This window comes from Passer domesticus, chromosome 10 (genome assembly GCF_036417665.1).
Source record: "Passer domesticus isolate bPasDom1 chromosome 10, bPasDom1.hap1, whole genome shotgun sequence".
In the NCBI taxonomy this organism is placed as follows: Eukaryota; Metazoa; Chordata; class Aves; order Passeriformes; family Passeridae; genus Passer; species Passer domesticus.
This window is the reverse complement of record NC_087483.1, coordinates 19,167,484-19,195,381: the sequence shown is the minus strand read 5'-3', so window position 1 is coordinate 19,195,381 and position 27,898 is coordinate 19,167,484. Positions and strand designations below refer to the sequence as shown.

Genomic DNA, 27,898 nt, shown 5'->3' with positions numbered 1-27,898 from the left:
ATTTTTACATTATGAATCAAGAGCAAAAATTGTGTGTCTGTAGTTCTGTCAGCTGGCATGGGAAGTTTATGCAAGCTGAAGGTGTGGCCCTGCGAATTCCTGATAAATGTGGTAATGTTGTGTTGCTTTGATAATGCTGGAATTGGTGTGTTTGTGTCTGAGTTATATAAAACAAGGTGGAGATGATGGAATTGAATTTTTTTAAATTTGTATGATAACAGGGAATAGAGAAGGGTTTTTTATTATTTGTTGGTGGGGGTTTTTTTTGAGAAAAATCTCCTTTTTATTAATCAGAATGCTTTCAAGAAAGTGAACATCTCAAGGAAAGCCTAAAATGTTGCCTGCTGCATCTCTTTGGAGCTATTGTGGCTGGTGGTCAGGTAAGGATACTTTGAACTTTTCAGCTGCTGAAACCTCCAAATGCTTGTTCGTTGTTTAAGAGTTTTAAATACTCCATGTAAATGAGAAGAATTTATTATCCATGATTAATTATTTTTGTCCTAGGAACTTTGGGATCATTCTGGGCAATAATACCTAAATGCTAAAAGCTGGGTCCCAATTTCAAGTAACCACAGAAGTTTGTTGTTTAGAACAACTGCATGTTCATATGAACTTACTGTAATATTTTAAAGAAAAAATGTGCATAACTAGATTAGGAATTTCCACCTGCAAAGATGGAAGTTTTGTGTTCATGTGCATGAAACTTTCCAGTGCTGAAAGTAAGCTGTTTTCAGTAAGAGGCATGGGGTATTACAGCTTGGAAGCTGTTTAAAGTCTTTGAAAGAATGTGAGGAAATGAGGGTATTCATCAGCAGCAAAGCCAATATCCACTTTCTCACCTGACTTCTGTAAAGTCCTACTTAGTCTGGTCACAAGCAGCTGCTACTTCTGATGATCTCAAAGAAAGTGTTTTTAAAGGTTGCCAAGGAGCTGCAAAGCCAGGCTCTGCTCCATCATGGAAGGCAAGTGGAGTCTGAGCAGGATATCCAGCAACAGTTTCCCTGACTGTCAGAGGGCCTGATCTCACTACACCCAGAGATGGGAGCAGCTGTGGTGGCTGCAACCAGGAGGGACCAGTCCAGCCCACTAGACAAGTCTGTAGTGATAAAGCCCAAAGTGAAGCCAGGAAGTCTGGTCAGCACATCAGAGTAAGAGTTTGCTCTGCTGGTGGTAACTAGAGTCAGTCTAGAGGCCAGTGGTTGCCAGCCCCATCCATAGGCATGAGGCAGGGCTAAGGTCAAGCTGCTGTCAAGTTTGTGGGTCAGGTTGAAGACATGACATGGCCAGGCATGGCCATGGCTGCAGTGTAGATCAAACAAGTAAAGGGTTGAGAGCCAAAACTTGAATGCAGTTCCCTACAGAGGGCAATGAATCCCTGACAGGGCTTCTCGAAGCTCGCCAGAAGCCTGGGCTCCTGTCCCTGAGCCTATGCAGTCAGCCCCCCAGGAAGAAAGGTGAGGAAAGTGCATTACTATGTTCTTACCACATGCTCTGAAGTATCATGAATTTCATAGTCTAAAATGAAAAGTCAGGTCAAGGTTTGCTTCAAATCAGCAGTTTATCAAGGCTGCCTTTATAAGAATTTTATAACACATATTTAAATTGCATTTCCTTTTCTATAGAAACATTCCCTTTGAAAAAGAGAGCCTATTTAAGTGAACAAGATGGGATGCATTTCATCTCTAGCCATCAACATAATCCAAATAGAATGTTTCTTAGTTATTTGACAACTACACGGCATTAGTAGATAGAATAATGCATATTGCATGGCTCAGATAACTCAAGTGGACACAACTGGTTTGAAGACGTTTAAATTCTTCTAAATTTATTTTTCTTAATTTTTTGCCTTAATGGGTTTCAGAGGAATGCTCTTCAAGCAGTATCTCCTGCCACCATGGAAGTCTTGATGCGCGTTTTAGCAGACTGTGACAACTGGGATGACAGAAACCCTGAGGAAGTGAGCAGGAAGGCAGAGCTGACTCTGAAGTGCCTGACAGAAGTTGTCCATATCCTCCTAACCAGCAGTTCTGACCAGCGCCAGGTCGAGACAAGTACAATACTGGAGAACTATTTCAAGTTGCTTAATTCAGACCATTCAGCCTTACCTAATCCAAGGCGATGCAGGCAGTGGGAGAGCAGATTCATAGCACTGCAGATCCAAATGCTGAGTAAGTACACAGTTCCTTTCATTATTTCTTGACAATAGCTCTGAAGCAAAAAACATTGGCTTGACTAAGCAACTGAAAACTTTCTAACATTTCTTCTTAGATATTTCTTGTTTAATCATTTACTGTTGTAGTTGAGAGGGTCACAATACAAAGCAATGCTCAATTTTCATGAGGCTTCAAACCCAGTTTGATTATAGCATGCATACTGTTTATACTTACTTATTCTTACAAAGCTTATAAATTTACACTTCACTCATTGGTCAGGAAAGACAGAGTGCTTATTGGAATAGGGAGTTGCAGGTTTCTCTTATTTGTCGTTCTTTCTTTCTTGGTTTCTGTGTCAACGACCTTGGTAGAAAATTCTTCCGGGGTAAACATGGATCCTCTTATCGAACTTCTCTCTCGCTCACAGATGTCGCTGTAAAACCTCTTCCACAATTTAGTAATAAAAATACCAGAAGAAACCATATCAGATTGCTGCCATTTAGCCAGTGTCAAGATTCATAGACTGAAAGTCTCCATTAAAAGAGAAAAACTTCGCTAGGCAAGAAGTGAAACTTATCAGAACCTTAGTAATTGCAGAATAAAACTGTTCTGTAATAAAATAGCTATGTGGTGCCGTTTTGTGATAGTTTGATTTTCAAATGGCATTGTTGTAAACATTGGCCAGAAGTAATAGTCTGAAAGAGTGGGGTATAAATTTTTGGGTTAGAATTCAGGGGTTTGAGTTTTTTCCATTTTGATGTTCAGCATGGGAAATAAAGGCATTTCTTTTCCCATACTTCCAAGAAAACCAAGGAATAGTACTGTCGCCATGGAGAATTCCAGCATAAGGCTGCTGTAGAATGCAGAGTAATTGCTTGTTGAGGAAAGAGGTGTTCATGTGCTGTCAAAAAAAAGTGATGCTGCTTATGTACTCACGATTGTCAATGACTTGAAGCAGAGCCCCAAAGCAATCAAAGATACTCATTAGGTGAAATTTCTCCATAATATTAGTCTGTGGTAGTCCTCACAGTGTCAAAATGTTTAGCCCTAGTGATTTGTTCTTAAAATGCATATCATTCTTGATCAAAAGTGCAGATAATATCATTCATATAATTTTTTCCTGATTTGTATTATGGAATGTACAGGAAAAAATGGATTTGGGATATGTTTTGTCTTTGATGCCAGTTTTATTTTAATTTTATAGATACCATCACAGCCATGTTAGACTGCACAGATAGGCCTGTTCTGCAAGCAATTTTCCTTAACAGTAACTGCTTTGAGCATCTCATTCGACTGTTGCAGAACTGCAAGGTAAGTTTTCCATCACCAACATATATTTGACAAACCCTGCCTTGTGTTATTACTAATGAAGTGGAGGTGTCTCATGTCTGTCTTGTGGTTAAAGCAATGAATACTTTGAGTCCTGAGCAAAATACACTTACAGACCCTGCTCAGTCTCTAAAATCTGTTATGATGCTGTCTTTGAATCACTGCTGGCTCTTTTCCTACCTATTAAAATCTCTCAGCTGTCAGACTTTGAGCTAAGCACAGTGATCTCTAACAGTATGTCTGATTTAAAAAATCAATCCATTTGGCTTTTTGTTGTGGGGTTTGGTTATTTTGTTTTGTTTCTCTTATATTCTATAACTGGATTATTAGGAAGTCACTTAACAACTACTGCTAGATGGAGGTCTGAATTCTAATTTCAGAGGAATGTTTTTCCATTAAAAAAATCTTTCTGGTGTCCCATTTTAAGTCTTTAAAAATATTTGAGTCCTGTGTGTGGCTGACATAAAACATGAGCTCAAGCTGTTAAAAATGTTCCTCAATTTTTCCTTTTCTACATAGGATCTAGGGTTTTCATCTGAGCTGCAAATAGTCATAATTTACGAACTTCCACTGATTGCACTGATTTTATTTTTCCCTGTGTGAAAGAACACAGATGTGATGTAACACTGCACTATTTCTTTTTGTGATATGTTATTGTGATATGTGATATGTTAGTGACATAGCTGTTTTGAGCTCTTCTGATGTTAGATAATTTAATGCTAACTACACTGTGCAATTTGTTTCTAATCCATTTAGATTTTGAATTAGAATGTATTTCAGTGCAATGATGTATTAAAAATAAATGTGTTTAGATTATATCCTGACTGTAATTATAATTAGTGGCAGAATGCCAACAGACTTGAAGTGTTTTAAATAGTCTGTAGCTTTATTGTCTCCTTCTGAAAATACATTGTTTGACCTTTCCATTCTCCTGTGTTTGGGAATCTGCCTGTTTTTGTACTAACCTTGTACTTGATAAGGAACTCCCTTTTTAGTTTCTTCTAAAATCATCAGCAGTGTGGTGTTTACCTCTTCATGGAGACTCTTAGCTGTGTTCCTGTGCTCATAAACAAGTGGTGGAATTTAAGAAAGCAGGAACAGCTGATCTATTTTTTCTTGCAGCTTGCTGTTTTTATTTTCATTCTGCCTGTCTGTATTACAAGATGTGTTCTTTTAAGGTTTTTTCCAGGGATACAGACTTACATATCACTGTGTTGTTTAGAGATCAGTGCTGCCAGTTTGGTACACAGTGTGCCTTTTTAGCCTTTCGCAGGCAAAATACCCCCACAGATGAGAAATGGGAGAGACAGGGGCAGGGCAGGTGTTGCAGTATATTTGTACTTCCAAATATACTGTGTCCCCATTCTTTTTCAAAGCCAAATACCAAACACTGAGTTAGTTTTGGAGTTAGGATTTCTCCTTATTAGCTGGGGGTGGAGATCCTAGTTCTAGATTTTATTCCTTATTTTGTGAAAATTGCTACTGGGTTCCCAAGCAAGCCATGTGTGGAAACCATGTTCTGCATCTCTGCAGAGAGCATGAGAATCCATATACATACCTGAAACTCAGGAAGCTGTTGGATCCTCTGCAAACTTGAAATGCAAGTAATTTCTATGGAAAGGAGGGGTGAAGCAAATCCATGCTACTATTTCTGCTATAGATATCCCAAGGAACTTGGGGTGTTCAAGGCTGTATTTCTACTCATACTTCCTAGTAATTTTAAATATTACAATTTTCTAAAACGTAAATCCTTTTTTTTTCATGTTTGCTGGTTTTAAGGCTCATAGGCAAACTGTCTTTCCTTAACTGTGCTTTAGGGTTAGAGATCTACACAAAAGCTTTTCAAAACTGCTTGGTTAAGTTTTGATGATCTGAATGTCACTTTTTGCCAGTGATATCCAAAAAGAGTGACTGTAATTTAGAGGTATCAGGAGGTGCTTATTCTGTACTGAGAGTCATTTAACAGTCTGGTGTGTCAGTGCTGAATCTTGTCTCATCTGTTTAACTATCTCAGAGGTCAGACTTTGAACAAAGCACAATGACCCTCTGACAGTATGTCTGATTTAAAGAAAAAAATGTGGGTTTTGAACAGCTTTTAAATGGAAAAAATAAAACCATATAGACATTGTAAAAAGAAATCTATTTTTCCTTTTCACACGTCTTATGAGAAATGAAGTAACTCATACCAAAAGCTTGGTGGACACTTTATTTTTGCATTGTCTCCATTTGCTTTTGTTTAATATTCTTATTCTTGCTAAAGTTACAGTCCTCTGAGCCATACTCTAGTTACTCTGCATTGTTAAGTGCTCTTGACTGTGATGTACCTTTCAACGTGTTTCTAACCATGTGCTTTCACACCTATGTAAGTCAAAGGAAAACGTTGAGTGTTGTCCTTTGTTTTGTGCTGATTTATGGAAATTGATTTCTCAGGTTGTTCCTCTTCAGGGAGAGTAAGCTAGCAAATTATGGAGCAAAATGGCGGGGGGTGGGTGGGTGGAGAAATGCTTAGATTTTACCCACTAAATGAAAGTGTTTATATTTTTTTAAAGGAAATTTTAAAACTTTTTGATCAGGGTTATTTTTTAATGCCTCAATAGAATTTTAAAACAAAAGGAGGTAAATTTTAGTTCTGATTACATTCCAGCTAAATTTGGCACACAAATTGCCTGCAATTGATTATGAATTTGGGTGAGTTTGAAACTGTCAAATTCAGGTACTGACTAGGAATTTAGCTGCTGAACACAGAGCAGTTCCTTGGCTGAAGATGCAGTATAGGTGTATGTTTGATTTAAAGCTATTTGCAACTTGTCTGCTTCTTTGGATGATGGCAGAGATATTTTGCCCTTCTTCCTGTCCCAAAGACATAAGTGGAAAATGATGAAACATCTGTATCCATTTCCTTGTTAATGCCCCACTCTTGTCTTTATGTCTTACAAGTAAATTTCTTAGAACTTTGTTGTGTTGCACATTGTGAATGAAATCACAGTTGCTAAGCCAGAGATGAGTACAAATTCCAGATAAATCTCTCTCTTTGTCTCAGTGATTACATATTTTCTTTTTTTTTTTTAAGTGATTACTCTTTAGCAAAAATACAATGTAATTGTCAGCATTTTTTTCCCCCTTTTTTGTTTTTGTGTGTGAAATACAAATCTAAGGCAGCCTCCACAGATTTGGCTGCAGATAACTGTTTAATGCAATTATTTCCATTATTCTTGTCTCTGTTTCTAACAGCTGTTTTTAAATGCTAACAATAAAGTGGCAGACAAGAGTGAGAAAGACCTTACCAACAAATTACTGACAGAAATGAATGAGGACCAGGTACCTACCTAAACTGTATTTTGCTTCAGTTGAAGTCAAGACACAATCACAGGAAAATTGATTCCTGTGCTTCACCTTAACCATCCTCCTTATGTCTTCTGCAGCAAGATGAACTTTTGATGCTGCACAGATCAGCATTTCCTGTCTCTGGAAAATGATTTTTCTGAATAACAGATTGAATTCAGCCTATGTTTTATTCATCTCTTTCAAACTGCAGATATTGGCTGTGGAATGAGCATCAGTTATGCTTCTTTTAAGGAAAAGGTGAAGCACATGAAGGGGATCCAAATTAATTTTCTCAACCTGGTGGTGATTCTTTCTCCCCTTCTTTTTATCTTTTTTGCTCTTTGTCTCAGCACTGTGGTGTTTTGGATTCTGGGGCCTGATTTGTGAATCTCAGTGGTTGTGTTTGGTGTCCTGATTCTTTGCTTGTCATCAAGAACAGATGTGCACAAAACAATGGACAGGCTGAATCAGGGAGGTAGGAATAGCCTGTTGCTTCACTTTTCCGAAATATTGTGGAAAGTTAAAAATGCCATTTTTTGTATAAATTTTATAGTAGAATTATTATCTGATTAAATGTAAAAAAAAAAGGCTGAAGAGAAGGGATGGTTATTTACAAATTGTGACTTATAACTAATAGCTTTTGCTTTTTTGGACACAGCACAATGCTCTAACCGCATGTAAGTGTTTCTTCACATCTAATAGTCTTCTGATTCTTGACATTTCACTTTCAAAATATGTCTGAAGTGCACATCATATTTCAGAGATGATGAAACAGTATGTTTGTTTGCACAGTGTTGCTAATTAGGTTTACAGATGGACACAAAACAGTGCTCCAACATTTTTGTTCTTAAAACCATCACAGAAATATCAATATAAACAAGAATATTAGAAAAAGCCCTCAAAAGATTACTTAAATTGCAGAGAGAGGTGTTGAATCAATGCAATGAGGCTATGGGTGAGGCAGCCATCTAACTGTGCTGGTGTGACTTATCTCCTAGATTTTGGGGGTGTGTCTGTGCTGCACTGGTTTGCAGGGCCTTGGGTGGAGAATAAGTCACTTTATATGAATTGCAGCTCCTGATTGTCCAGCAGCCACACTGCAAGAGATTTCCTAATTGTTTTCCTCCCTCCCTCTTGAGGTTGTCCATTAGACGCATGAGGAAAACTTGTTTGTCCATCAGAATACTTGAGGTGCAGTTTGTGTTGCGAATGCATCTCTCCTCTGGAAGTCTGGGGTTAGTTGGCTACTGTGATGTAACTCCTTGTAGGCTGTGGGGTTTGAAATTTTGACTGGGAGATGATGGTGGGGAGATGATTTTTGAAGCATGTTACCAAACTCTTGGTTTCCCTGGAGGCCCAGCACAGATTTTGGAGCTGAACTGTCTTTGTGTGTTTGTATATGACTTCTGTACCTGCTCCTTTCAGGTGTTTCAGGGACACCTGGACTCCTTGGCAGTGTCAACCATTCAAGCCCTCACAGCAGTAATGCACAAGTCTCCAGCTGCAAAGGTAACAGTGTCTATGCACAGGGCTGCTTCCAGCATCTTGATCTTGTTTCCAGTGGGTGTTGTTATCACAATACCTTGATGGATCTTACTAATGGAGATGAGCAGATTGTGCTCACACATTCATGCCAGATAGGAATAGCTGATGAGCATTTCTTATCCCTTTATATGTGTCTAATGGCTGAACACTAAGTCATCTTTCTACCAAAACTGGAAGTATGCTGGCAGTTGGAACCTTTGTAAAGAAAGTACATTATTACTTGTCTCATGGACCTATGGGGTAGACTTAGTGAGTATTTAGAGGAATTTTCAGGCAGCTGTTTGTGTTGTAGTTTTATATGGCTTAAAACCAAGCCAAGACAGTATTGTTGTCCAGGTGGTGGTCATGTTATTGCCCTGTGCCCTTCCTTGGTAGTTATTCTTGTGATTTGGTAAATTGATAGGTTGTGGTTAGTTTGTGATTCTGACTGGAAGCTAAGCCCATGGAAAAATAGTATATTTATTCCTGGATTGCTGAGTTAATTAAATTCAACCCAGGCTGAATGATTCCCTGGACTTGGCACAGGTAAAGGGATGTGACTGTACAGTGGAGGATAAAGGAGGAGTGGGAATCATCTATTTTTTTGCTACTTGCAGTACAGCCTAAGGGAGAGAACAGGATCTGCTATGCTCCTCCAAAGCATTACTGAAAGTGTTTATTTCTCCACTGACTCTGGAAAGCTGGAAGTGTTGTGTGTTGGAGGTGGGGCCTAGCTGGGATTCACAGAGTCAGAGTTTTCAGTTGTACTTCTACTGCAACATGTGTACTTTTTCTTTTCATGTTCACCTAAGTAATCACCTCACTTTTGCTGAAAGATTTATTCTTTTTAAAAATATAATTTCAGCATAAATATAGCCAATAGAATATCCATTCCATATGATGTGCTGGCTGTTTAATAATTGAACCATAAATGGATACTACCATTTGAACTTTGGTTGAATTTTTTGCCTTGTAAAATCAGTTAGTTTTCAGGAAAACTTCTGTGGAACACTTCTCTAATTTTTTAAATCTGGTCTAGGACAGATTAAAACCACAGACAGGTGGTTTTTAATCTGGTCTAGGAAGGTCTTTTACTGAAAGATTAATATTTGAATGCATCTGTGTTGTAGTGTAAACATTTCAAGCTATAGTTTGCACTAAAAAGATGAAAAATGAAGCTATTTATTAATTGTGATATTATTGACATTTGGATTATACCAAAGTAGTTATATTCTTTTGTAGCTAATTAATAAATACAACTTTGAACTTTTATTTATCTGTGTGCTACAGTGAAATGCTTCTCATCTGCAGCATTCTCAAGACAGTAGAATGAACACGTTATCAAAAATAGATCTCTAACCTGTAATTATTACATTCTAATTATTATTATGTGTCTAATACTGCATTCATATGTCTAAATTAAAATTAAAAGTTGCTTGTCTACCTGCTGCAGTAGCCAAGCAGTTTTTGTCTATTTTACTTGTTAATGAGCTGGGAATTTTTATCCTCAGGAGGTCTTCAAGGAGAGGATTGGGTATGCACACATATATGAGGTACTAAAATCACTGGGTCAGCCGTCACGGGAATTGCTGGAAGAACTCATGAATATGGTGAGCTGTGCTTGCTTTGAAGCAGAAATGCTTTCATCTTTCAACAGTACTTCTGGCCCCGTGTTATTGTGTTTCATGTCTGAGTTCCCTGCTGTTTTTCAGGCTGTTGAAGGTGACCACATGGCTGTTGGGATACTGGGCATTAGTAATGTGCAGCCCTTACTGCTGCTCATCCAGTGGCTTCCGGAGCTAGAATCACACGAGCTGCAGATTTTCATCTCCAACTGGTTGAGGCGGATCTGCTGTATCGACAGGCAGAGCCGTGCCACGTGTGTCAACGCAAACATGGTCATCCGTATCATCGAGACCCTCAACTCCCACTCCCTGCTCCACTGCACTTGCGCAGAGAACCTGATCGCCCTGCTGGGCTCCTTGGGGAGCCAGTCCATGGGCTCCGAGGAGCTGTTCCAGCTGGTGCGGCTGCTGCGGCCGGAGGAGCCGCGCGGCGCTCACCCCTACGTGGTGCCGGTGATGCGCGCGCTGCTGGCCATGGCGCGGAAGCAGGGCCTGGCCAGCGCCCTGCAGTACTTCAACCTGCACCACAGCATGGCCGGCATCGCCCTGCCCGCCATCCACAGGTGGCCGGGCTCCGCCTTCTCCTTCAACGCCTGGCTCTGCCTGGACCAGGACCGGGTGGATCCCGGCACGCCGGGCAAAAGCGGCAAGAGGAAGCAGCTCTACAGGTACAGTTACTGTAACTGCCGCAGCCTGTGGGTGTAGGTATCTGTGCCATGTGGTGATACCCCATGGCAAGTGGTGCTTCTGCTTATCTTTGTCAAAGGCAATGCTTAATGCTTGGTCTGGGAAAGGGAGAGCTTTCATCAGCACAGCCAAGTTCTGTTAGAGAAATTATGTGTAGATTCTCTGTTGTAATGTCTTATCATCTACAGTTTCAACATCCATAACTCCAAATTATGGTACTCCAAATTTAAGGTTCATTGTTTATACAAAACAACATAAAAAGCCCAAAACCCCATGCCTCCAAGCCCCCACCCAAAACCAGAACAGCCTTCACACAGTCTGTTGTAAAGGTAATGAGCTCTGGATTTGTATAAATGCACAAACGAGAAGGCACCTCCATGGTGCTTGAATAGTGCGTATTGACATGAATGCTTCTTGATAGAATTTAACTTTTTAGGTACTAACAGATGCAAACAAAATGTCTTTTTGGTCTTTTTTTTAATAAGAGAAGTAACAGTCCCATAGTAAATATTGCACCACCACCAAACAACTTGAGTGGATTTTCTTCTTAATGAATGTATTGTTATATAGTTGTTTTGATGAAGCAAGTCCTTGATTGTGTGTCTTTTGTAGCTTTTTTACAGGAGGTGGTATGGGGTTTGAAGCCTTTATTACGTGCTCGGGTGTATTGGTGGTTGCAGTGTGCACAAAGAGGGAATATGCAACAGTCATGCTGCCTGACCATTGCTTTTTTGACTCTCTCTGGGTAAGATTTGATACTGACAAATACTTTATTTAGAATTGTATTGTTAGCTCAGAAGTCAAAATTATGGTTGTTTGATCGTTTAACAAATAGTCTGTTTTATAATATTGCAGAAATTCATTGCATAAGAGCGTTTTAATCTCAAATAATGCAAGCAATTTTCACATAGATCAGTTGTTGATTGAGCTAACTTATGTATGTGCATTTTTGTTGATTAAGCTTGTTTATTATAGCATTAGAGGTTTTTATATTAAATTAAAACTGGCATAGATGGCTGTGGTGCTGTTTCTGCCTTACCCTTTTCTACTCCTGTACTTAAGAACTGATGTGCATCACTATGAAATAGCTGTGTCTTTTTCTTCAAAAACCTGTTTATATGTAAACATTACATTTATTACTTTAAAATAGAATCAGCAGGTGTTCTTGTTAGATTGTTGATGGTTTGGATTTATTTTCTTAAGTGCTTTCCTCACCAGCTTAATAGAGATAAAGTTAAATATTTCATACAGTAATTTCACTGCTCTTATAATAATGACTTAATTATTTTTTGTTGCTTATCCAGCACAACATAACTATTGTTCACGTGCCTGGCAAGAGGCCCTTTGGTCAGAGCCTGGTGTATATCTATGTCAATGGACAGCAGAAGGTCTCTGCCCCACTTCGATTCCCTGCTATGAATGAGGTAAGTTCCCTTCTGAGCCACAGCCTGGTAGGATGAGCTCTCATACAGCAATGAGTGTTCAGACTGTTGATAATAATGTTCAGCTGTGGATACTGTCCAGAATATCATTTTGGAGTGTAACTAACCATTAAGTAATTCTTGTTTAGTCATTTCCATTTAAAAACAAATAAAGTCTGCTATATGACAGTGATTAAATAGTGGGGTTTTCCTCAAAATAATTTCCTGAGCCGTATTGACATAATTTATGATGACATCATAATAAATGGCAGCTCTACCAGTAGGATTAATGTAACAGTCCTCAATGAAGACTATTCCCTGCTATTTTCATGTGTTTTTACTTGTGTTTTTTGATTCTTTTGTTAATATACTATTCCTTTAGTAACTGAATAAGCACTTCACATGCAGTTAATCTAACCATTAGTGTATTGCTAATGTATACACATTTAGCAATACACTAGCCATCAAAATGATTGTATATCATGCTTAATTTCCTCTGTAAGCTTTGTTCATTCCTTTTGGGAAACAAATTTATATTAAACTGGGCTATAACACCCAACATTCTTCCCTTTTTTCTAAGTTCTAATTCAGTATTTAAATATGTTGAGAAAACAGTTAAGTTGGATACTGTAATGGTAAAATCAGTATAAAACTTAAAAAATTAGAGTAGATATAGTTTTCATTATGAGATAATAGTCTGGTTTTGGCTCTTCTATAGAATAAATATTATAAATCTCAAGATAACTAGAAGTAGGGCAAGTATTTTTACCATATGAGCATCTATTTGAGTGAACTAACTGATATGAGACATGTGCAGTAGCAGATATGCTGAGCTAGTATTTTGGAATATAATCCAGAAGAGGAGTATTTACAGAGGCACTGTCCTTCTTGCTGTGCTCCTGCCAGAGGTCATGCAGCTCTTGAGGTAACCAAATTGTTCTTAGGTGGAAAAAGGGTGTTCTCTCCTACTGTGACAAGTGTATACTCTGTTTTTTGGCCTACTGTGATGGATTGCTTGTTCTTCAAGGCTTGACAGAACTTGTTGCTTGGGGTTTCATTTCTTTAGTTCAGATTTGCTAGATGCAGTCTTCAGATTTAAAGCATAGATTTACAGTATGTGTTTTGTTTTCTTTCTTTCATGTATGACTCTCCAGTCTTTTACTTCTTGCTGCATTGGTTCAGCTGGTCAAAGAACAACAACTCCTCCTCCCTCTCAGATACCAGATCCGCCTTTTTCCTCCCCAGTCATGCCCCACCGGACATCGCTTGGGGGCATTCTCGCTCCAGGAGGTTGGGGCGGGGTGCTTGGAAAACCAGAGTTCATCACCAAAATGATCTCAGCAGGGACTCAGGACAGTGAATGGGGGTGTCCAACATCGTTGGAGGGCCAACTTGGATCAGTTATTGTCTTTCATGAAGCACTGCAGCCTTCTCAGGTGAAAGCATTATATTTAGCAGGTAAGTGGTGATTGTACCGGTTTTAGCAAAGTAAAAGGAATGAGTTACAGACAAGACCCAACTAAGCTTTGCTCTACACAGACACATAATGAAGAACTTAAAAATCCAGAAGAACTGCAGAGCTGACCTAAGTGAGAGGGCTTTAAAGCAAATAAGCTTAACATTTAATAAGTGTGGTATGAAGTTTGATTTTAAAATATTATATTTGCATAAGCTCATCTCTTTATCATATGACCAGACCTGCAAAATTAAAAGGTTAGGTAATAATTTCACTTGTAAATTCTGATCTTTTGCTAGCCTTTGCCCACATGTGTTTACAGTTGAGAGTCTTTAAAAGTATTGCCCTTATTTGTTAGGCCACTTAAAAGTCATTTATGCATGAGGATTTTTCCATAAGAATCAATAATTAAGTGGTCATTTCAAAGAAAATACTCTGAAAACTGTGTTGTACTGTTCAAAGTGTGAAAGGTATTAAGTTGCATAATGACTCAAGGTTGTTACAGGTTGGCATTGAAACACTTGCATCATTTAAAGGAAATATTTTGTATTGCTAAACAAAACTGTCTTGAAGATTACTAATTTTCTGGGCATTTAGGCTTGATGACAGAGATTAGTGACAAATACGAGATAGGTGTACAGACAAACCTGAGAACTGTTTAAAGGTAAAAAAAACCACCTCTTCTTTGGGTAGTTTAGCTTTCCATGTAGAATGTGTTCCTTTTTAAGCAGACCCTCTGAAATGAAGGATTTAAGTCATAAAAACTCTGCTTCAAAGCACATCTCAGATATGGTTCAGACTGTCCTATATGTTCTTCCAACAAGTTTGGTAGTATAAAATTTGCAAAGGGCAACATTAATAACCAGTGGACTCTTAAAAATGTCATATGATTTTATATATCCTTTTTTTATAGGTCCAAACTGTTTAACTCCATGGAAGTCTCAAGAAGCTGAAGTAGCAGACCTCCCCAGTAAGGTGCTGCTTCATTATACACCAAAGGTATGAAACAGGACACAATTTCTGTTTGACTACACAGTGTGCATTGCTTTCAGTGTTTGCACTGTGGCTTTTATGGGAAGATAAGGAGCAGTGAGAGCTTTCTTAAACTGTAGTCTTGTGCAGACATAGGTGTGGCAAAAGGATGGAATTATCATGTACAATAGAGAATGTCAAATCTAAAATGGCATATGTTATATTCTAGGGTTTTCATGTTGTTTAAATACTTTAATATCAACACATTGGCACAGAATCTTGTGTTCAAGTGTCTGTAGATGCTTGGTGATATCATGGCTTTTTTATTTCTTTAACAGGCCTGCAGAAACCCAATTTGCCTTGACCTTTCTGCTAATCTTTTACATGGAAGACTAACTGGAAACAAAGTAGTGAATTGGGACATCAAGGTAAATGTGTTGTGAAGAGGCAGAACCTGATGTAAAAATGACAGTGATTGTGTATGTTCATCTTACTTTTGGAATGCTGGAAGTTACTATCATAATGCAAATTATATTTAACAGCTGTGCCATATTTTTATACTGAGAATTCATGGGCTAACACTGTAGCTGGAGTAGTATTGCATTTACTTTAATTTATTGAGAACTTATGGGGGCCACTGCTTTTACTGTCACAGTACAGGAAGATATTTTGTGGTAGCTGACAATTCTTCATAATAATGTTGAATACATGTTGTGTATCAAGAGCATTTTGTCATCTCTAGGCAATTCTCTCATGATTTTCTTGCTGTCAAAAACTTTGAGTTACATGAAGATTAGTAGGGTTTAGTTAACACTTGTGACTTGTCAGTAGAATACCACATTTTTTCATCTTGAGGAAGATGTGTGCACTATAAATATCTGCCTTTTTTCCCAAGAACTGTGAACAATTGACTGTACTGGCAAACTGATTAATAAGGAAATATTGTGGGAGCTACACTAACAAAAATACTTCAGTTTGTCCTCTTTGCCCAGTAATGGCTCCATAGTGTTTGTCTCTGGACCAAGCTGGGGAAATGAGTGGGTGTCTTTGACTAGCTTGCCAAGACCCTGATTTTGAATTGAAGTGGTTGTGAATCACTTCTAGAAATCTTGTGGTTGGAATATATGATACCTTACCACAAGAAGCATTGTTTGTATAACAGAATCCAGAATCAATTAAATTGGAAATGTCCTCTGAGGTCATCAAGTCCAACCTGTGACCAAACACCATCTTGTTAACTAGACTGTGGCACTAAGTGCCAAATCCAGTCTGTCCTTAAACACTCCAGGGACTGTCTTGTGCTATCTCCACTTGTGAGAAGGAGGGGAAAAAAGGGGACTTAGGAGATTTGAATTTTAAGGAAAGGCTTAGAAATTGATGTATGTGTAGAGTTATTAAAAAAAAAAAGGTATTATTTAATTGCCTGAAGTTGAAATGTTGCAGGAAGATGATTAAAGCAGAGATGTGTTAATCTTATAGTCTTCTCTTAATGCTTGCTTAATTCTTAGAAATCAGAGGAATGTTTTTCCTGGTTTTCAAATATGTTTAGCAGAAGATTCTTCCTAAGTTTTTGTGTCATTCAGTTTTCAGTGTTTATATGGAGGGGAGGAGGAAGGGAATGTACAAAATGTACTTTCAGAACAAGAGCTGACAGGATGGCCCATGTGTAGCCTGTGAGACATTCTGAGTACTCCTGTATGCAGAGTAAGTTTTTGCTGTAGTGGAAGGGATTTTATTTATGGTGATGTTTATCCTGCCTTTTGTCTTGATTCAGGATATGATCAACTGTATTGGTGGAATGAATGTGCTGTTTCCATTGCTGGAGCAGATCAGCTTTCTTGGTACACAGATGCCTGAGAAGTCTGAAGGAGAAACTCTGCCTCCAGAGCTTGTAACTCCTGTAGAGGGTGACTGGGTGGTGTTTTCATCCCCAAAGGCATCAGGTAGGAAAGTGAAGCTGAAGTGAACTAATTTATAAGCTTGATTTTTACAAGTCCTTTTTTGAATGAAGAAAGTCAGTTTATTATGTGCTGAATTTTCCAGAGTATCTATGTAAAGCTGAAAGGCACTTTCTGTTCCTAGATACCTGACATGGATACTGAATACCAGAAATTCAGCACTATATAAAAAATACAACATATTTCAAGTATAGATATATTTAATAGCATTATTTTTCTTTTCATGATTTACTGTTACGGGTGCCATGACATTGTTTTAATTTCTATTCTGATTGTTTTGTGAAATTATATTTGATGTAAAACTTACTAATACCAACAGGAAAAGCTTTCCTGCAGCTTGAGTGCTGGGTCACACAGCCACGTGGGAACAGCAGCATCAGAACTGCACTATTTAGCCTTTAGCCAAACTTACATTTTCTTAATAAAATACTCAGGCTCCTACCTCTTCCACACATAGTTACATTTTGGATTAAAATAAAAATAAACAGAAAGGATGCTTTAAGAGCAGATTTTTTTAAGGCTTTGCTAATATTGAGAGTTAACTTTGACTTGAAAACCACTGAGAAATCAGACCTTGCAAGGCAGAACACTACTTTTTTCCAAAGATGAAATGGTGGAGTAGAGTGGAAAAAAAATAGATCTTCTCTCTGTCTCTAATTTTTTTGCATACCATGACTAGGAAGTGTCAACTACAGAGGGAAAATAACTGCTACATGTGCAAAAGATTGTAACAAAGAAGTTTGTAAGCTACAGCCATGGATGAAGCAACTGAAGTCAGGACTGGGATCACTTTGTTCTGGAGAGGCATGGAATGGCTATGATTCTGCACAGGAAAAAAATCTAAAGACAGGCTACAGCTAAGGAACAGGAGTTGAGAAGTTCAGGAAGTAGTGAGGAATATAAACACTTGATTTTAGTTTTCCCCCTCTATTTTTATGCAGTGATCCAATGATAAACCATAAGACTTTTGCTACTGTTGTTCTGTTCTGCAGAAGCACGTCTGGAGAAGAACATAGTTGCGACTTTCATCTTGATGATAAAGCACTTTATTCAGGGACATCATGTTAATCAAGAAAACCTCATTCACTCCCATGGAGTTGCCACCCTAGGAGCCTTGTTACAGAAGGTGAGCAAACTTGAGAAACATCATTTAGTAATGAATATTGTGGATGAGGTCCTGATCATCTTGAAGAATAGCCAGAATGCCACAATCTTTAAAGGCCTCCTTAGTAAGAATTTTCTTTCTTGTGTTTCTGAAAGCAAAAAGGTGTGAGAAGTTGGTATTTATCTGCCAAGTGAAATACAGTCTTTCATTTCTTTTCATGTTGTGCTTTTTAGATACAGATATTGTGTTGTTTGTTTATTCAAATGAGACTACTTTTGTGTTTATTGTATTGCTTTAATGTAGCAGACATTGCTCCTTTTGTGGAAGATAAATGGAAGCTTAAGTTTCTTTCAAAATCAAGTTTTATTAGGACATTCAGTATTTTGAGTGCTAACACCTGTTATTATTTTGCAAGGTGCCAAGCATCTTAATGGATGTGAATGTCCTGATGGCTGTACAGTTGCTGATAGAGCAAGTCTCAGTTGAAAAGAACATGCAGCTTTTGCAACAGATGTATCACCACTTACTTTTTGACTTCAGCATCTGGAACAGTGGTGACTTTCCCTTCAGAATCGGTGAGCTCTTGGCCTCAGGCAACTGTGTGAAGACACAGGACTCTTCACATGACACAAATCTTTATCTTGGTTCTAAAAGAAACCTTTATGTTGCAGGACATATACAGTATCTCTCTACAATCATCAAGGACAGTAGAAGGCTCTTCAGAAAGAAGTATGGTGTGCAGTTTCTTCTAGACACACTCAGGATTTATTATGGGTATGAGTTTTACTAATTCTGACTCCTCGTTTATTTTGTGTGGCTCTTGGGTTTTTTTTTGCCATCATTCTAATGAGAAAATTAATATATAAAACTGCAGGTTGGATTTTAGTGGCTGATTTAGTTTACAAAATTGCATTAATTTTTTTTTCCCATTTAACTTACTACTTTGCCTTGCCTTGAATTTTCATGCTAAGATTGTGTCAAATTTGTCAGTGACATTAGGAGTGCTTGTAAAAGTAATTAAAACAAAAAAAAATTGTAGGACTGTGTTCAACAATGCAAATTAAGTTATAGATCATTACCATTAGCATTTTAAGTTCTTTTAAATGCCTGTAAAATTTGAAGCAGGACTTCTTTAGAAATTTAAAATTTTAACCTTTCAGTGCTGATGATCTATATCTGCTTATGAATATAATTGTGTTTGAGGAAGATTGGCTAGAGACTTTGCTGTTTCCTGTGGGAGGTGGGAACCTGCAATCCTGACCTATATCCAGATCTGTACAAGTCTGCGTTTCAGGCCTTTGACAGACTTGCAAAGTCTGATCTGATTATTACTGTTCAGTTGCTTGAGTTCAGTAAAAATTGAAAACTTTGCATGATGCCTGGGTAGATGAAAGATTACCAAAGTGGCACCATCAAATTGTTATACATGAGCCATGAGGAGCTCCCTTAGGTTGCCTTTCTGGTCTGTTGGCAAACAGGACTGGTTGTAAAGATGGTGATCTGGCTCCTGATGACCTGAGGACAATACGGACATCCCTGTATGGACTGATCAAATATTTCCTGAGCAAAGGTGGGACACATGAAGAGATTCAGAGCATTGTAGGATACATAGCTGCCACCAGTGATGAGGAGCAGGTATGCAACACGGCAAAAATTAATAGTTTAAACTGGACATGTTTTGGTTTTGCATCTTGGCATTTAGAAATCTTGCCTTGTGGACTTAAAAGAAGGGTGAGCAAAGAGGAAAATGACCACAAGCAAAAGTTAACTGATGTGTGCTTCTGTTCAGATGTAGGTAAGATAAGGATGAACCATTAGAAAAGTGATCTTAGTTTACAAAACAAAATGAGTTGACTTTCAACTGACCAGGAGTTGTGGTCCTGTAATTTCTATTTTGTAGCATCAGCAGCACTTGAACTTGCTTTGTGAGCCTGCTTAATGTGATAAGGTGTTTTGTAGAGTGAAAAAATGTATTAAAAGTTGTTTAAATGCAATGATACTGAGCAACAAAATGTCTATTAATCAGTAAAAGTAAAACTTAAAAATCAAGAAAATTTTCCTAAAACAAAGCATGACATCTAAATGAACTGGATATTAATTTGGTTGTCTTAATTTTGTAGCTCTGTGGAATTTTGGACATTCTCTTCAGCCTACTTCATTCCAGTCCAGCCCCAGACCAGCTTTTTTTATTGCTCTTTGAACCAGGGAATGCTGATATTCTTTATGCTCTGTTATTGCATCAAAGATACTCTGACAGGCTTAGAGAACTTGTGTTCAAGGTAATGAATTGAATGATTTGTTCCTAAATTAATCAGTTGAACATCAGTTTGTGTTTTCCATTGGTCTGGTAGAAGTGTATGTAGTTACAAAGATACTTATCATCCAAGTTTGCCTTTTTCTTTTCTCTTATGTTAGCTGATGTCATTGTCACAAAGGAATTAAGTGTTCTCTTAAAGTATTGGGATCTTTAAAAAAAACTATCCATGTTGTTTGAGTTAGTTCATCAAGTAAACTTTAAAAACTGTGGACCAGCATGTTATATCATACACAAGTTTGAGAGATACAGATGCTTTTTTTGTGCTCAATTTGCATTTGTGTGTACTTTTCCTTACAGATCTTGGAAGAAATGCTGAAATGCACCAAAGTTTATGAGCGGAGCAAGCACCGTATGAGACTCAGAGAAGTGGGATACTCCGGGCTGGGGCTGCTTCTGAATGAATCCCCAGTTACTGTTTCTCTTATTAAAAACCTCCTTAACCAAGTTCTGTATGCAGGTAATTGGCAAATGCTATAGCTGACATGAGTACACTTCTTGTGCTCAGAGGCCCACATCCCTGGTTTTTGTTGAGGAAAGCCAGAGGTGTTACTTGTAGAGCTGTACTGTTCAAAGTTCCCATTAGTCTCAGCTAACTTTTTCTTAGTTCCCTGGAGTTGGTTCCTTTTACTATTCTGGATGCAGTCATAAATTCTAAGACAATTTTTAAATATTTATCTGTTACATTTTCTTGTGTGATATTGCTTATGGTGGCTTTTTTCTTTCTTCCCTACAGATCCTGCTGTGAATTATAAAGATCTCCTAGCTGTAGTGTACCTGGCTCATAGATCAGATATAAACATGAGAGTGATTATCTGTAGAAAGGTTAGTCGTCTTCTTTAGAACTGGAATACTGTCCTTCAAGCCTATAAACTGTACAGTGTGGTAACTAAATTATTTCTTTGAAACACAGTCACAGTATTTGTTACTATTTTCTTTAGCAATGATTTATTTTAAAAATTAGACCCATCTGTCACTTACTGTTGAATTTTGTGTACTCAAGCATTTTTAAAAGCCAAATCAATAAGTGAAGCCTCTATCTTGATTCTCAAGTAGCTTGTATTTTCTACAGGTTTGAGATAGTAGGCTCCTTGAATTACTGAGTTTTTTCAAAGCTTGTATCACTGGAATTAGTACTTAATGGTAGCTGTGAGACACCCTCTAGTCTATTAAGGTTTCCCAAAACAAAGTGAAACTATAATGTATACTATCAGTAAACTATTAATACTGCAAGTTCATTAATAGTTCCTAATCAAGCATATTTTCTATTAGAGAATTTTTTTAGACTGTGGGTGAATGAATGGGATTATTTATTGAGATAACTGGCTTTTGAAGGAATTGTTGCAGAAGAGTTGCTGAAATATGGCAGCTTACCAATATGGTTTGATACCTTCTTTTCTCCCCTACTCCTGAGAATTTTTACTTTTTACTTCTTTTTTCTCAAATATATATATTTTTAATGAGGAAAAATTGGTTTGTAGCTAGTTTGCTTATTATTAGCTGATTATGGCTCTTTATATAAGGTTATAAGAAAAGTGAAGAAGTTGTAAGATTGTAAAATGTTTAATTGAATAACCAGATGGATGCAGTTCCAAGCTAAAATTAACGTGTGGATATGGGATATCTTCTGTTCTTAGATTTTGCACCTTTTGCATTCCCAATTGGATGCAGCACAACAGATTTCTCAGCAGCTGGGCTGGCAGGACACTTTGGTTAGACTATTCCTGAAAGAAAACTCAGAGGTCCGGATTGGCTTTAAGGAGAACAGGACTGATTCCTCCAGGGAAGAGGATAAAAAACCTCCTACTGAAGAGCTTCAGAAACATCAAGCTGATAAGACAGAGAGAGAGAAAACTGGCAGCTTTGCATCAGTTAATGGTCTCTTTGATCAGTGGAGTTTAGAAGACAACAAATCCCTGGACGTCCCTGCCCATTTCTCTGTTATGCCGCTGGAAGACGCATCCACGGCAGAGATGTCTTTCAGTTCGCAGGGCCGAGAAGAACTGTGGCAGAGTAATCCTTCACATTTGAGTTTGGATTTGTCCAGTGTTGACTCTTATGAACTGGCTGATGTTGGGAATCAGATGACAGACAGCCAGCCCAGCACTCCCTCACCCACAGAGAGCACAAAGCCCTTCTCTGGGCATCCTGACAAAGAGCTGGGTGTTACGAATGATGTGGGCTTTGCTGCTGAGCTTTCTCTCTTTGAAAACCAAGGAGTAAGTAATTATGTGACTGGTTTCTCTTACTGCTGGAAATTTCATTTTGTTCTTTCAATCTCCCTAATGAATGATTACTTTTATTTGTCCCTCCTATCATCCAACAGGAAAGTGAACAAAATGAAATGGCCCTTTTATAGTGAATAGGGGTACTTCCTTTTGTAATGTGTCTTTTTTTTTGATTGTCCACTTGGGGTAGCTTTGGTGTTTAAAAAAAAAAAAAAAGAACAAAAATAAGGCCAACCTCCCAACCACAAGAAACCACAAAAAAACCCCTGCAAACTCTTCTGCTTCTGTATTTAAACATCCTTTATCATCCAGAGGAGGTATGGAGCAGACTTGCTGTGAAAAAATCAAGGATGGCTAAAGGCAGCTTGTTTTACATCATACAAGCAAGCTACAGTCTCTTATATTTGTGTTTTCGTGAGCTTTTCAATTGGACTTTAAGGAGAACAGTTGAAGACTGCAGAGTTTCAAATGTTGAAACGTGAAAGCATAAGGTCTGTGATGAATAAGAAATGTTTTGACTGTTTTCTATACTAGAAGGGCTTTAATATTTCCCTTCTTTTGCAGGGGAGTGATAATGAACTCATGCAGTTACTCACAGACATCCTACTGTGTATAATGTGGAAAGGTATTGAAAAATCTGATGATGATGCTTGGATTGAGAGAGGACAGGTATTCTCTGCTCTCACCAAACTGGGGATGTCCAACGAGTTGCTGCGGCCTTCTGATGAAATAAAACTCAAGTGAGTGTACAGTTCATCCCTTTTGAGAATAAATAGAATTGTGAGACATGAGTGGAGCTGGGAAGGGATGGGTGTTTCCCCACAATATATGCTTTTCTCTGCTGTCTCTTCACATACTGTCAGAAATACATTCCTGTACCTGTTCAGGAGGTGTGTCTTGAGGCCAGAAGGTTTTAAAACTATCACTGTTTTCATATGTCTCTCAATCGCTTTTATCTCATTGGCTTATCAAGAAGATGGCAGTTATGTAACTGCAGACTAAGAGATTCAATTAAATACTTAATTGGATTTTTTAAAAGCCACTTACACTCATAACATGTATTACTTTGGGATTTTGTTTTCCACACAGCTTGCTGGAGAAGATGTTAGAATGGTCAGTCACTGATAACAGAGATTCAAAAGCTCTCCCTACACATGCTGAAAATGCCTTCAAGCTCTTGCTAATTGTACAAGGTTTCCTGCAGGCAGAAGGACTCATTAATTCAAATTTATGGACAGAAAAGGTACAGTAAGTGCATAATGGAAGTACTGGATATGGGCTGAAATGGTAACAAGAAAGTTGTTGGTTTGGACACTGTCACCCTTCTAGTCATATTAAACCACAGGTATTACAGAGTAAGGATTTATAGTGGAATGGGTTAGAGTGCCCCTTCATGAATAAAAATGTGAATATTTACCACAGGGAATATAGTAAATTTTGTAAATTAAGTAGACATGTAAATAATACTCTTTACTGAGAATCCAGGTTTCTTCGGACAGGAGAAATATTTAGAAAATGTAAAAGCTAATGAAACAGCATCAATTGTAGCCTAAGCAGATTTTGCACTGTTTATCAGCATTTATGTGACTCTCTGAGCATCCTGAATGAAAGACCAGCTGAAGCTCTGCTCTTGGTTGCAAGTTGGGAAATGTCATTTCTGGGTTTTGGCCCATATTGGAGTTTCAACAGATATAATTTATCTCAACATTTATGTGATTTCTGGCACTGGTCATGCTTCATTCACAGTCTGAGTTGTCATTGATTTTCAGTTTTTCTAAGCAAAAAAAGAGAGAGATTATATGGAAAACATAATTATTTCTCTAGAAATCCTTAAAGATATTTTGTAAGACTACTTTCTTTAAGAAAAAAGTATAATGTCAAGAGTCATTAACACAGTAATTCCTATGCTGTTCTCCAAAATGCCTGCTTATAAGTAGATAGAGCTTAAAGCTTTCAATTGCTTGTTTTAAAAAAGTTTCTTCTTGTTAAAAGCTTTGCCTTCTGTTGGGAGACCTAATTAGAAATAAGAACTTTGGAGTGATGAGAGTTGTGCTTCTTTCCAACTCTGAATTGAAAATGACAGTACTTTCGTAAATTATCTTCTGCTGTGCCCAGGGAGAATTTAAAGCACTGTAATATCCTGAATAGGATATTTCAGTCAGAGTGATTTTACATTTGAGTAATTTGTTAGAGAGTATATCAAGGTGTATTAGTTTTAAACAAACACACCTGGATAATGAAATGTGCTGTTTGCCTTGGGAATACCCACCTTTCACAAGGCTTGTGTCACTTTTGCTATCTAAATACTGACAGAAAGAAGTGCCTAGAGTGGAGCTTTTTAAGTTTTCTAAGGATATGGCATTTACTGGAGTTACTTTATAGGAAAAACAATAAGGATATATATATTCTCTCTCCCTCTACAAACACACACGCACAGAGGTATATATATGTACTTTATTTAGGGAAAATACTTGACTTAATGTACTGGGTTAGGTAGATTTTTATTGTCAGGGATTTCTTAAAATTACTGGTTTAACTGCAGTGTTCTTGGATGATTTTCTGGGATTGGTTAAGTTACAAATGTGAACACAGCCCCTTCTTTGGCTCTTTTGAAATTATTGTGTCTCCAGCTAGAGTAGTTACTGTTACTTTTATTTCAGTTTATTTTATTTATCTTAATGTTATGCTAATTTTATGTTTCTTTAATAGCTCTTGGAAGAACTAGTGACTCTCATGGATAGTCTGTCAGTCTGGTACTCTGCTGGCCTAGAAGCAATTAGGCTTTCACAGGTGCAAGTCCAGCTGCTCCTTGGATTTATTGCTCAAGACAACTTACAGGTTTGTTGCAAATTCTTGCAAGTGATACTTGAGTTTTAAGGGCACATTTGATGTAACTGTTGTGTTTTTTGGGAGAGCTGTTCATACCAGTGAGCAGACCTGTGGCAGTCCCTCATCCTTCTGTTGGGAAGATGTTGTATTGGTTCTTAGCTTTTGCAGATTTACTCTACAGTCCTGTCAGTGTGCACCTGTGGAGCACAAGACAGAGGTAGAGGACTTCTGTTTGAGGATGGGAATATGCAGGCAGGAGTGACAGGAAAAAGATGGGTGCTCAAGGAGGATCACAATCCTTTTTTGCTGTTTGTTTTTGTAGGTCTGTGCTATGGCAGCAGCCAAACTAAACACCCTCCTTCAGACCAAAGTAATTGAGAGCCAGCCCGAAGCGTGCTACCTCCTGGGGAAGTTGGAAGGCATTTTGAGTAGGTCAATTGAAGAGAAGACAGAAACTTACTCATTTTTGATTCCCCTTGTTCGGACATTGGTATCCAAGGTTTATGAACTTCTCTTTATGAACCTGCACCTTCCTTCATTGCCTCCTACCAATGGCAGCCCATCTTTCTTTGAAGACTTTCAAGAATACTGCAGATCTGATGAGTGGCAAGTTTATATTGATAAATATGTAAGTAGTAAATTATTTTTGTATCATTTACCCCCTCTTTTCAGCCATGATAGCAGAGGAACCCATTCAGAAATCATATGGTACTTCTTATTTTGTTTTGGTGAACCAGATTATTCCAAATATGAAGCAATATGAAGAGAATTCATTCAGACATGATAATGAGCAGATGGCACTTTATTGGAAAGATTGTTATGAAGCATTTATGGTGAGCATGCACAAGCGAGACCGGGAAAGAGGAGAAAGTAAACTTAAATTCCAGGTAAGGTTTTCAGTGAGTGCAAGGTTCTCTTGAAAGAACTCTCTTGAGAGTTGCCTTCTAAAAGATGGAGAAAATTAATTTCAGGATGATCCAGTTCAAGTAACTGTAAACAGGTTAATTTGATTAAGATTTTATGGGCAGTGGAACTATATGCACTTCTAGCATATTCTTTGTAATTCTGCTTTGTTAAGAGTCTTACGTGCAATCAAAGTTATTTCAGTATAGTAGACCTTCCTTTTCATCAGCAGGGTAGAAATATCCTCAGCCATAAGCTGCATCCTCTTTGATTTGTGTTTGGAATTATTAAAACCTGATTTCCATTATGAGGAAAAAACTCCCGTTTGTTTGGGGGGTTTTTTTAAACCCTATTTCAATACAATTAAAACATTTACAACAGTGAATGATTCTTACTTAATCTGTGGAAAAATTACTTCTAAACTGACCTTTCTATATAAAGTCCAGATTGAGTTTCAGCATTAGAGCTAACTGGTAATTATGGGCAATACCACTGTGAAGTTAGATGTCTCTTTGCTTTCTTAATAACAAAACTTGTAGGTCTATTTTATTCAAATAGCTAAAGAAAAAATACAATGAGAATCGCATTCAAGAATACCAGAATTTAAGAAAAATCTTACCTAATGTAGAAGGATTTCTAATACTGACTGCTTATCTGATAATGAAAAATTGCTTTAGTGTGGATTCAGCATTAATGCTTTCTTCACATCTTTAAATTAAAGTCTGGCACTATTTCTTCTAGGTCTAAGCTTTTTAAAATTTCTTTCCTATTACCTTAAAATTTCAGAATGTTTTATCATCACCCCTTTTCCATTTCTTCTTGTTTTCTGAGCATTCTTGGAAAGCTGTTTTCCAAGGTCAGAGTTAACTCAGTGCTAGATGTATTTGCAATGGTCTTTCAGGAGCACTTTGTGGAGCCGTTCAGCAGAAAGGCTCGGCAGGAAAACCTGCGGTACAACAGCATGCTCAAACAGCTGAGCAGTCAGCACACAGCCACGCTGAGGCAGTGGAGAGCAGCCCAGCTGTACTTGTTCTCTGAGCGTGGGCCTTGGGCTGAAAGGTGAGACTGGAGTTCCTAAACTGGGTGTGATTCTTAAAAGGAATTGGCTCACTGTTTCATGTGGTTAAAACCAGGTCAGATTGACTGCAATAACCATGCTTGAGATGTACAGTCTTGAGTGGCAGGACAAGAGGACATGGCCTCAAGTCATATCAGGAAATGTTCTTATTAGAAAGTAGGTTGTCAGTTGGACTTGATGATCTTGAACATCGCTTCCAACCTTGCTAATTCTGAGAAAAGAAATACTGTTTACAAAATAGTGATGATCAGAGTTGCAATGTGAAACAAAAGCAATAAACTGCATTTTAATATTTTATTTTTTATAATGTATAAGTAGATGACCAGTATTTTTCTAAATATGCACTCTTTTGTAACCAGTTCATTCCAGTAGGTCTTTATTCAGATTGCTTTTATGAATATTCTTGTTTTCCTAGGAAACAGCGTCCTGTTCACTGGAAACTTTCAAATGTGGAAAATTTTTCACGTATGAGACTAAAATTAGTGCAGAATTACAACTTCAACTCTCATCAGGATGCTAGTGACCTGAGAGATAATTTAGGTAAAGTTGTATTTGCTATCTCACTTGAGTTCTTACCAAAGAAAGATACCCACTTTCCTCTTTGTGTTTAATAAGCAGTATATGCTTATATCCTTAAATCTTGATTTTTCTTTATTTCATCTGTAGTAAAATCTATATTACGAGAGTGGTTCTTTGACCTGAAACAGCACTTTCCTACTGTGCAGAATTCATTTGGTCTGGTTCATTGAAATGTGGGGTTTTGTTGCACAATAAATAAAAGTCAGCTTCTTTAAGATAAGAAGTCCTACAGCTTTCTTGTATGAGATTATTTCTTCAAGAAAGAAGCAAAGAGATTACAGCAAGCAGTGTTTGTTCAAAGCCTTTTAGAATTTGTGGCTAAAATGTGTAGATAGGAAGTGCTTTGTTTCAGAAGTGTGCCAAACAGCTGAGTTACGGGTGTAGCTGTTAAGTTTGGTGTATTGGATATCAAG

General features: G+C 37.8%; 1 protein-coding gene across 7 annotated transcripts in view; it reads left to right on the top strand.

Moving 5' to 3' along the window:
- NBEAL1 (neurobeachin like 1) overlaps nucleotides 1-27,898 on the top strand; it is a 79,899-nt gene that overhangs the window by 25,539 nt on the left and 26,462 nt on the right. For 4 of the 7 annotated variants that reach the window (XM_064434196.1, XM_064434199.1, XM_064434197.1 and 1 more), the window contains exons 8-35: nucleotides 295-380; nucleotides 1,862-2,168; nucleotides 3,358-3,464; nucleotides 6,714-6,800; nucleotides 8,232-8,315; nucleotides 9,842-9,940; nucleotides 10,043-10,623; nucleotides 11,255-11,387; nucleotides 11,947-12,066; nucleotides 13,218-13,521; nucleotides 14,433-14,518; nucleotides 14,830-14,919; nucleotides 16,266-16,434; nucleotides 17,442-17,575; nucleotides 17,970-18,129; nucleotides 18,226-18,328; nucleotides 19,033-19,189; nucleotides 19,675-19,833; nucleotides 20,169-20,328; nucleotides 20,605-20,693; nucleotides 21,506-22,087; nucleotides 22,661-22,836; nucleotides 23,186-23,339; nucleotides 24,806-24,934; nucleotides 25,248-25,553; nucleotides 25,663-25,812; nucleotides 26,730-26,887; nucleotides 27,322-27,446. In XM_064434196.1, the coding sequence (XP_064290266.1) occupies nucleotides 295-380; nucleotides 1,862-2,168; nucleotides 3,358-3,464; nucleotides 6,714-6,800; nucleotides 8,232-8,315; nucleotides 9,842-9,940; nucleotides 10,043-10,623; nucleotides 11,255-11,387; nucleotides 11,947-12,066; nucleotides 13,218-13,521; nucleotides 14,433-14,518; nucleotides 14,830-14,919; nucleotides 16,266-16,434; nucleotides 17,442-17,575; nucleotides 17,970-18,129; nucleotides 18,226-18,328; nucleotides 19,033-19,189; nucleotides 19,675-19,833; nucleotides 20,169-20,328; nucleotides 20,605-20,693; nucleotides 21,506-22,087; nucleotides 22,661-22,836; nucleotides 23,186-23,339; nucleotides 24,806-24,934; nucleotides 25,248-25,553; nucleotides 25,663-25,812; nucleotides 26,730-26,887; nucleotides 27,322-27,446 (4,995 nt within the window). Of the gene's footprint in view, nucleotides 1-294; nucleotides 381-1,861; nucleotides 2,169-3,357; nucleotides 3,465-6,713; nucleotides 6,801-7,260; nucleotides 7,282-8,231; nucleotides 8,316-9,841; nucleotides 9,941-10,042; nucleotides 10,624-11,254; nucleotides 11,388-11,946; nucleotides 12,067-13,217; nucleotides 13,522-14,432; nucleotides 14,519-14,829; nucleotides 14,920-16,265; nucleotides 16,435-17,441; nucleotides 17,576-17,969; nucleotides 18,130-18,225; nucleotides 18,329-19,032; nucleotides 19,190-19,674; nucleotides 19,834-20,168; nucleotides 20,329-20,604; nucleotides 20,694-21,505; nucleotides 22,088-22,660; nucleotides 22,837-23,185; nucleotides 23,340-24,805; nucleotides 24,935-25,247; nucleotides 25,554-25,662; nucleotides 25,813-26,729; nucleotides 26,888-27,321; nucleotides 27,447-27,898 lie in introns of those variants that run through there. The other 3 variants (XM_064434200.1, XM_064434198.1, XM_064434202.1) reach the window with 2 other exon arrangements.